We start from the raw sequence: 11170 nt of genomic DNA, 5'->3' as shown, positions 1-11170 counted from the left end.
CCGGTTAGCAGTTGTATACAACGACATACATAACCCTATTTTTGCATACAAATCCCTTTAAATATAGAGCTACGTTTGTGTCAAGGATTCAGTTACCCCATCATTGTTTGGCCTGTAAGTTTCTTATTTGTTAATGTACAGACAGAAAAGCTACTTAGGACTTGATTTATCATGTATTGTGAAACTCTTTAGTTCGTTCATCAGTTATTTTTATTAATATTTTTCTTATAATATTAAAGCTAGTTATCCTGGAGTCTCTCTAATAGAGTTGGTAGGTTTAATAGTTGTGTAGAAATACTGAGTTTGTTGACCGTGGGGCTCTGTACATTTTTGTTAAAATATAGTTTTGTATTTGCTATAGTTTGTTGATACATTTATTTATTCACGCTACACAGACATAGTCTACGACCGGTCTTATGTATGTTTTTTTGTAAACTGCCAACATGTTTTCTGATGAAGCTACTTGGTTGTTACCAGTTAGATTTTTATGGTAACTCGCTTTTTTCAAAAGTGTTTTTCATATTATTATTGTGTGGTACCCAGTTTAATTTTAAATTAAATGTAATACCTAAGAAATTTACTGATGTTGTTACCTGTAAGAGAGTCCTGTATAGATATAACTGTGGTATAAATTTGTTTTTATACGATTTCATAAATAATATGGATTGTGTTTTGTGCTTTCTAATTTATGTTTGTTTGTAATGAAGCACAAAGCTACACATGAGGCTATCTCTACTCTACTCACCACGTGTATCGAAACCCGGTTTATAGCGTTGTCTGCAGACATACTGCTGTGCACTAGATAAAGAGTTGTTTTAATTTTCCACTTATTACAGTCCATTTATATAAGTAGTGGTTTTATATTGCTGTTGTTGCATTTGTGGCACTCCTCCAGTTTACATCATCTGCAAATTGTGAACAAAAAAACTCTGATTTGGATCTTTAAGATGCATCTCGCTGACATACACGATAAAAAGTGTGGGGTCAAGTTCTCGTGCTTGAGAGGCATCCGCCTTCGGGTAACTTTGAATATTAAGTCAACACGCCTTCTATAAACACCCTTCTTTTTTCTTATATTTGTAACTTTATTAGGTCAACACACCTTTCTTTTAACTTGTAATTTGATTATCAATTATTGATAAAGATTATTGTTCTACTTCTCAATGTATATCTCACAGAATTCGTATAAAAACATAAACACTCTCTATTAATTGGCATCCTCGGAACCTCCAGTTACTTGGCCCCACATTACTGCTCTGCGTGAACTCCATATGCTAGAACACACCACACATTATACAGTTTTTGCCATTGACATGTCTTCCCAACTAACAGTGGCCACACAAACATTTTTGTAAAATAACAGCTTGAAATCTTAATTTCATTAAACATGCAGTGAAACAAGAATTTACCAGTCTCCTTTTATCACATTCCACATAACGATATTTTTATTTTATTTCGAGCAAAGCTTACACAAGATAACCTGGTCATCACGACCACTCGCCAATTCTTGAGTTACTCTTTTACCACCAAATAGCAGAATTGGTTGTCACCTTATAATGCCCCCATGTCTGAAAAGGGCGACCATGTTTGGTGTAACGGAGATTCGAACCCACGACTCTCAGATCACGAGTTGAGTGTCCTAACCACCGAAAACTAGTATCATTTACAAAATGAAATTTATATTAATCCACATTGTGTTTATGAATTTTTCTTTCCACAAATTCCTTCAACACTGTTGAAGCTAGAACAGCCGCAGGGGCAGGTTAATTCGTAGTGGTCCAAATCTCTTTATATATATATATATATATATATATATATATATATATATATATATGGTGTCCAAAGAAACTGAAGCCATAGGCACTTCAACGAAAATTACAGCATGTGTTCCACGTATTTTAAAGATGGCTGGTATGGATACTAAAACTAATTAAAATACACCACAAAACAGCGTTTCAACCTTCTTAAGTCATCTTCAGGTTAACAAAGAATTTATAACTGACCTTTCTTATAAACGAACGTTTGAACGGGTACGAGATATAATTTTGGATATGGTATTTCCATTGTCTTTAAACACGGTGAAGCATATTCCAGAAAAAATAATCCATGAGTGTCAAGTCCGGAGATCTTAAGGCCCATTTTTGAGAACATTTCCCAATTCAATATCTTGGGAAGATGTTATTCAACCAAGCTTTAACGTTTAAAAAGTTGCATATCATCTCTGGTTCCATACTTTTTGGGCACCTTGTATAAGCCATAGCCCGTACCTAAATATTTTGGGCACCAAGAAAGTTATTCAGTCCCACGAAGAGTAATATTTTGAGTTCCATAAACATTTATCAGGGCAGGGGATCATCTGAGCAACTTAGCAATGCTTAGTTTCTCGTTTGATCTGGAGTGTTCATTCTAAGTTCTATTTTCCTTATCTAAGATAACTCTTCATGTTGAAAGTATTTTGTTGCCTTTAACAAGTGAAGAGTTAAGTGTGTCAAAAAAATGTTACAAAAATAAGAAGTAAAATAATGAACAGTGAAATTGGTGTGGGTCAAAGCGTGGGAATTTCCTTTCGTTATATGCGAATCATTTTAACCGACTGTTACACTTTTGAATCAGTTTTTAACCATTTAATTGGATCACCCGAGTCAAATACACAGCCATTTTCGTTGTCCACATTTCTTGTTTAGAATAGTCTTCGAAAGCTTTCTTTTATTATTTTGCCGATACACCTCAACAGAATAGTGTTCCTTCGTTTTTTTAGAATTAACACAAAGCTACACAGGAACTATCTATCTGTGCCAACCAGTCCTAATTTTGAAGCAGTAAATGGAACGCAACTGGTCGACTGACATGCTCCCAAATCTTGTGAAGCTGTATAATGGAGTTTGTTAACACAGTGCTAATACCAATAGATTGAACAATAAACAAACCTTTAACTCTACTGATTTAAACTTTCCTTTATCATACAGTTCCAGTTTCATTACATTCACCACTAGGTGGTAAACAGTTCGCAGACAAGAACATGCAAAGCCAAGATCCACGTCATTTTCAAGTACTAAAAAGCATGTGGAGAATAAATGTATTGAACTGCATTTACTAATTCACACCCCAGAGTAAAGTCAAACAGAGAATAGGATATACGTATATGGGAGAGTCTAATGATGAATAAACTTGAACCAATATTGAATGGTCTAATGAGATTTGGCCATCCTCCTTATGACGCTACCAAGATCCCAATCTAAGTAACCTTACTTACACAATCCAGCACGCTAACCAGTGAACTTTGCTCAGTCAAGACGTTTTCTGTTGTTTTGGAATTAAGCACAAAGCTACACAATGAACTATCTGTGCTCTGTCCGATTTTTAGCGTTACAAGTCCACAGACACACCGCTCAATCTAGAACTTTGTAGCATATGTCTTTTCACTATTTCATCAGTTGTTTCCAGATGCATTTTGATGGAAGCTTTGCCACTTTATTTTACTGTGTCACATTAAAAAAAAAAAAAACATAAGAACTCTATAGGCCGAGTTAGGCCTAATGGTTATAAATTTAGACTATCTGAGGAGCCATGGTTTGAGTCCCACTGTCTCAAAATCTAATCGCTACAAGAGTGACTGTAAAATATCATTTCATTAGAGTAGCTCAAAAGTAGCACTGAGTGCTAACAACAGCCTGTCTTTCCTTTTATTCTGTTGTTCAATTAAACAGTTGGTGCATACAGCCCTTATATAGCTTTATGATTTACAAATATATCAGACCTACTTGTTTTTCTGCTCCCAAGATTTTAAGCACAAAAAACATGTTATTTTAGTCTCACTGTTTACCCACTATTGATTCATTGCAGTTTGAACTGTCACTTGTCTCAAAACCCGAGTATTTTAACAAAGTGAGTTATTAATCTACATGCCTGTAAATTATTATAGCAAAATATGACATTAACTGTGGCTATAAGATATTTTGGCAAAACAAGCTACTTTTTTGTTAGATTTTACACAAGCCGACTTGAGGGCTAACTTACACTAGCAATCTCTAGTCCTGAAGTGACAGACTAAAAAGGAAGGCAACAACTCTGTCAGACTGAAAAGTGGAATTTTACTATTATTTTTTGAATGCATACACAGACCCAAAGCGTGAAGCATAACTTAGGTTTTGGGAGTAACAGGACACGAAACACTGAACATCAATTCTACAGTCTAGCACATTTACCACTGGGCCATGCTTGGCTTACAATTTATTAATTTGTGTTTATGAGCAATTCTGGTTAAATAGATTATTAACTTATGTATCTAACATATCCTGAAAAAACATGTTACTAATTAATATGCTATTAAATATTATTCTAGCAAAATGTCCTAATAACTTATATGTCAATAAAGTGTTACAACAAAGTGACTGTTAAATGAATATACAATAAAAATAATTGTTCTGGCAAAGTGAATTCTTCATTTCTATGTACAAAATCATCAATTTATCAATTTGCCAATGTCGTGTAGTTATGTTTACATGAAATACATTTATATTACAAAACATATAACGCCAAGACTGACACAAAAACGTGCCTTATGTCAGTGTAAGGATGATGCTTCGTTAGTTCTAGACACTGAGCATGTAGTACATAAAAATATTTCACTTTATTTTAAATCTCTGTAAAACAATTAAGCAGGTTGATAATAAATACACTAATTTACAAAAGATTTGATAACAAAACTCATTCAGCAACAAAATCACATAGTAATATAAACCTCATTATAAATGACGATAGAAATGCAATTATACTGACAACAAATAATATGAAAGGAAAGCTTAGTCAATATTGTACAGTGAATTAGTTTTTATGCTTTCTGATGAAAGTTATTAAAAAAAAAAAATACTGACTATTTCTAGCATCTAAGCAGCTTTAATATTTAAAATGAAATTATAACTCCAGAAAAAGAAATGCCTAGGAAAACGTCAAATGTGGATGTCTATCAATATCATACAATATTAATTCTTAATACACTTTCACTAAAACATTTATCAAAAACACCACATTTTAACAAGCAAAAACAAAAATATTCTGTACAAATTTTAAAATAAAAATAATTCAAATATTAGATATTTAATAAAAAAGTCTCTATGATGGTGACATAATTAAACCCATTATAGTTACTGTGCCCCAGAGTTTCAAATGTAAACTGTATGGTTGATTTTCAGTACAATATTCAAGTATTGAATGGGTAAATCAAGTTGTACCTAAACATTACACTACACATTAACAATAACACTGATATTGTGAAGTTTTATAAGTGTTATAAATTTGTTTATTGTCATGGAATTAGCTCAGATGTTTGAAATAAGGTTTTAATGGTGAAATGTCTCATAACTATACCCGACTTGATTTAGATTCTTGTCAGGTTTCTTTACAAAATACAATATCCAAATACTTACACCAAAATAGAAATCTAAAACCTCTTCAAACCACCTGTTTCACCCACATGGTTGCTACTTTTGTATTTTCAAGAAAATCGTCTACGAGTTTTTTAATAAACTTGTCAAACTTTTGTTAGTACAATCTTAATATAAATAAGCAATCATTACTGACTAGGAGAAAATTACAGTTTAATATTTTACCCAACCCTAAAGCCCTACAACTTACTATTACAAAGGATCCAGTTTTGGAAGACATATTTATGACACATATTTTTAAAATGTAAATCAACCCTTTAGATATGTCAGCAGCTCAGAAGTATAAATGTTACACTGTATTGGTCAGATTATAAGGTGATGTTTTTTAATTCATAATTAGGCTATAAAATTTGTAGTTTCCTTACAGCTCCTGGCCAACCATAAGTCCTTTCTTCCCTCTCTGGCTTGTCACATTCCTGGACGTCCAGATATCACCTGTCTATACATGTGCACCAGATGTTCACTCAAGGTCATGGTTAATTCTTGTAATCAATCTACATGCAGACCATTCAGTTATATGATAGGTTTTACATGCCTAAGATAGGAGAATATGAACTGTTTGTTCATTTTTCCATGTTTTTTGAAAATGGGTGTTGTCTTAAATTCAAAATCACCCTATACTCAGACCAATGTATTATAATATTGCTGTGAATAAATGTTTAAAAAAACCAACAGTTGATTTTACTATTTACTTACACACATTAACCTTTTCAAAAATAAAACTTTAAATTTTCTCTCTTGACAAACAGGTAAAATAACTTGATACAAATACCTTTAGTTTTCTAAAATAAAATTTTACCCACCATCTAAATACTTACATCAAAATAGCTAACTGTACAGCCTCCAATTTTTATAAGAAAAACTTAACTAATACAGCTAAAACTATCAGTATAATTTCTTGCTTATGTTTCTCCTTTGGTACACTATGTTTAGTTTTTACAAAGACCCAAAAATTTAGTGTTTATGTTCTAAACAGTATTCTAACGTCTTACAATATTTTATACATTTCGTGTCTTAACGCTGAAACACTGCATCTGCCTTTCTTTCTAGCAATATATTACAAAGACATTCTTCATAGCAATACATTTATATTCATAGATTCCAGAGTTGTTAAGAGTTCTTTCTAGATTTACCCATTACAAGGTTTTAATATCTTAAGTGTCGATAGAAAGTAGATATTACATAACTACCTGAATAAACAGCCATTTATTCAACAGTATTCTTGAAAATATTAGAAATACAATTTTCCCCATATTAGACAAAGTTAATTAATTAAAAAAAAAAACTACAATTTATCTTCAAATAATCAATAACAACTCCATATTTCAAGGCTAAATCTAGCCAGCCCAAAACTCACACACACACACACACACATCAAGATCACTAACTGTCTTTCGATCGACATGGTATGATAATAAACTCAAAACACAGACATATTTGAAAGTAAAATTAATTGAAACTAACCCATTAAAATGCCTAATTATCATAAACTGTAATCATTAGTAAGTATTATTTTCCATGACATATCAATAATATAATATCACACAACTTTCTACAATAAAAACTTACAAAAAACTTAACCTGATCGAGGTTTCCATGAGTTCCAATAGTTTTTAATATAAACATATTGATTAGAATGAAAGATAAAGTTATCTTACTTTAGTAGGAAAAACAGAAATCATATGAAACGGTACTTCATAAATAGCAATGTGTATGTATTTAGTAATGGCTTACAAGCATCAATGTCACCCTTTAATTCAGGGTTAGGTACACTAATAATAAAGTTTAAAACATGCAGTAATATTTGATAGTCACTATCATGTTAAAATCATTCCATTACTTAAACTATTCTTAACTAATATTAAAGTAAGCAAATACTATTCAAAGAGCTATGTGTTGCTTATAAAATTCTGTAACATAGATTTAACCACTTGCAACAATAAGATTAACATGCTTCCTTAAAGGTAACATATAAAACAGTCATTCAAGAACTAACAATATTACAATCTATACATTACATTTCATTTATCCATGTACTTCACTATTCAGCATTGTACCAATTAATAACACCCCCTGTATCCTGGTGAAAACTCTTCTTGTTTGCACCATAAAGTGTCTAGACAAGAAGTATATTTTCATATTTTAAAAACTCAAAATTTCTCAGAAATATTCAATTAAATAACAAAAATCACATTACTTCCGAGTTCCCAATTTTAGTTTTACTCTGGTACACTTCTAAATGATATTAACTGAAGTAAATGTTTTCAAATTGTACAATAGATACAACCTCTTACTTAGGGGACGATGATAATCCATTATCACTTTTTACAACCTGATTGTTATGAAAAAGTGAAGGACTATGGTCACTTGTCACAGTCAATGTAGGGCTCTGTAAAGGACTGAAGTGCGAACAATTGTCAAGTGCAAGTTCAACGTCCAGGTTTGTAGAGTGAATTGGTGACCCTACCTCCCCTTGCCCTTGGCAAGCAACTGGCTGATGATGTATTGGAAGATGGACAACTTCTAAATCTTCTACGTGTTGCAAACTAGTCAAGTCTACCTCATCCATGTTGAGCACATTGTCACAGCTTCCTTTAAACTATTTCAAAATGTTATATGTTTTATTTCTCAGGATTACCTCAGTGAAATTAAGTAAACAGCAGTTAATAACAACACAAAAAATAAAAATAAAATGATATACCACAAACACTTAATATACCATTAATGTTGAATAATTTTGTTTTTTCTTAGCTTTTGGTGTTGTAATCCTTCAAACTTAGTTATACAACTGGAAGCAAATTTCACACTAAACAAGAATTAAAAACATAAGGAGAGACAAACAATGATAAATCTCCTAAACACTTCTTACTAAAGCTGTACAAAATAAGAAACATAACAGTTTAAACAATACCAAAGCACAGATATTAAAATTAAGAACCTTGAGTTCACAAAAGGGCAATAAACATTATATATAAACATTATATAAATGTTGATTAGACTGATTTGAGAAATAACAGATTGTTTCACAAGCAAATACTGAATTAAGACTTATTCTCTGTAATATAATACTCCTGTTAAATGAAAACCAATTTCAAAAAACATTAATCACAGGAAAAAACAAAAGGCAATCAGTACTTATCATGCTTTTGTTTACACACACCTGTTCACACTTTCTCCAAAACTTTATTTTATTTACAAAATTCTAACACAAACTTCATTAAAAACATTCAGTTGAGTGTGAAAGGATGGTGAAACACTCATTTTATAATCTAATTTTATAAGTGTTTTTAAAGTTAAGATATACAGTACAACATTATCATGGTACTTGTTATTATCCACTAACCGTAAGTCCATAGTGTTCAAGAATATCCATCTTACACATGGGACAAGATCTTTGATCTATAAGCCAAGGATCCACACATGATTTATGAAATGTATGCCTAAGTATTATAAAACAAAATAGAAGAAAACAATTAATATCATAAACTTCTATTTTTTTCTTAAAATGTTTCATACAAACAAACAGGTTGTGACAAACATTTTTAATTTTTAGTAACTAATATGATTCACCCCTAAGTTAATGAAGGTACGCTGTAAACCAGAAAAGTTTTATTTCTTTAATAATATAACTTCTTATATGTAACAAATGGAAAAATCAAAGAAAACTCAACACAGTTTCTAGCAGTCTCAAGCTGTTTCTTTTCAGTTCCTGAAGTTCAAAGCAAAGGGGAAAAGAGCACTCTAAGTACTCAACATCTGGGGTTCAGGGACTACATTTAGTTTTGTATAAAGAGAGAGCTAGTATCTGAAAGAACCCAAGCCTCTTCACTCAATAATAGTAGTTTCTCCTAATTGGATAATAAAAGAGACATCCAATGAAAGCATTTCACAGTTTGGATCAATTGTGTATCTATTGCTCTTGGTAATGAAACCTACATCAACTGAAAACATTTGTGTCTTTTAAATCAGGAGTAGCTTTTGTCTCTGATAAAGAAAGATACATTAGCTTACAGCATTCAAACTTGTTGATTCCCGAGTTGTTGTTTTTATACTCTTAATGTCCACTAAAGTCACTATCTTTTTTACTGAGTCACTTTTTTGGTTGCTCAAAATTGTTTGTATTAAGAGAAAAAGTTTCTCAAATATGCTGCAGAATTTTCTGTGTTAATTCTTGGTAATAAACTAGCAAAGTAAAACTGGATTTAATAAAGTTAAACATTTAGGGTTCTCAATTTGTAATCTAAAATGGAAGTCAACGTTCTCGTATTTCCTTCTTCCCGAGTCCGAGGCTTTAAGTACTTACTTGCAGGGTAGAGTTCTAACAACTTCTCCAACTTTGAACATCTCAATACAAACAGCACAGCATTCCAGTTCCCCACCTGCTTCCTGGAAAGACATTTAAAAATATTTAGCAATTACTATTAGTAGCACAACAAGTTCATTTTTTAAACAATTTCCCATTATTTCAGAGAAACCAATCTGAAGAAAAATAATAAATAAATAGTAATTTAAAGTAATAAATCAATGGAAATATAAATTAAAAACAAACAAATCACATTTTATTTCAAAATAAACAAAATTAAGTACAGCAAGAAAGAGAGAGATTTGTATAACATGAAATACATGCATACTTTCTGACATCAACTATGATGTGGTAACCCAAGAGCAAAGGTAAGACACATTATTTGTAGAAACTAAGTTTCATTTCTTTAAAAATTTGTAAATTGTTTACCCAAATGTTGAATCAAGAAACTTTTCTTATAAAGCAAAAAACAAGCTAGAATAATTTTGACATATCTGTGTTCATATCAAATCTGTTTAATAACTGTTGGCAATAAAAGTTTCCTAAAACCATTTGATTTTAGCTAAACAAATTTATCAAGATATTTTTTTATCACACATAAAACAAAAATTTTCCCTCTAAACTCACCAGATCTCCTGATTTCAAGGTTTTCACAGGAATCTTGTCCAAAGCTTTCTTTGCTGCATTACAGAGACGTTTCTGTAAAACAACAAAAATATCTTTTCTACAGACAATTGGAATCTGTCATAAAAACAGGTTTATTAGTAAAGATTCAAAACAAAGTCAAGATATCACAAAAAAAAAAATCAGTAGCTAAAAATTATGAATGTACATATTAAATAGTCTACTCTGACAAAAGTAAGGAAATTTCAGTATGGTATGTATTATATATGTGGTCCAATAAGATCAAAATAGGGTAGTTTCTGTTAAATATGCATTATATATATATATATATATAGTCCAATAAAATCAAAGCAAGGAAGTTTCTGTAAAGTATGCATTATACATTATCCAATGAAATCAATGTAAGGAAATTTCTTGGTAAATTTTAAAAAAGAATTGCATGTTTTAACTCTACAAGAACTGTACTATGTATTCTTAAAATATATCTTTCAAAGCAACATACCAACAAAACTCTTGTACCATATTTGAATTTTTGACACAATTTCTTCTGTGATCATAGCTGTTAAGTCAGGGGTGTGCAACAGGCGGCCCGCGGGCCACAACCCGGCCCGCCAAGCCATTTAGTGTGGCCCTAGTTGTTGTAATCTAACCATGTGGCCTGATTTGTAATCCAACGCAAATGGAATATTTTTAAAAGCATCGATCCTACGGGATTCCCAGGCTTCGACTCGACAAACTTCTAAAATTATCTTTGCTAGAGAGGAGCAGGCCGAATTCGATTGGTCGGCCTCCTTAGGGC

General features: G+C 31.6%; 1 protein-coding gene across 5 annotated transcripts in view; it reads right to left on the bottom strand.

Moving 5' to 3' along the window:
- Positions 1 to 4608: 4608 nt before the first annotated feature.
- LOC143244388 (RING finger protein 150-like) overlaps positions 4609 to 11170 on the bottom strand; it is a 33691-nt gene continuing 27129 nt past the window's right edge. For all 5 annotated transcript variants that reach the window (XM_076488959.1, XM_076488961.1, XM_076488960.1 and 2 more), the window contains 4 exons: positions 10375 to 10446; positions 9748 to 9830; positions 8788 to 8884; positions 4609 to 8043 (listed from right to left, as the gene is read on the bottom strand). In XM_076488959.1, the coding sequence (XP_076345074.1) occupies positions 7735 to 8043; positions 8788 to 8884; positions 9748 to 9830; positions 10375 to 10446 (561 nt within the window). In that variant the 3' untranslated portion in view covers positions 4609 to 7734. The remainder of the gene's footprint in view (positions 8044 to 8787; positions 8885 to 9747; positions 9831 to 10374; positions 10447 to 11170) is intronic.

This window comes from Tachypleus tridentatus, chromosome 2 (genome assembly GCF_004210375.1).
Source record: "Tachypleus tridentatus isolate NWPU-2018 chromosome 2, ASM421037v1, whole genome shotgun sequence".
In the NCBI taxonomy this organism is placed as follows: domain Eukaryota; kingdom Metazoa; phylum Arthropoda; class Merostomata; order Xiphosura; family Limulidae; genus Tachypleus; species Tachypleus tridentatus.
This window is presented reverse-complemented; position numbering and strand designations above follow the sequence as displayed.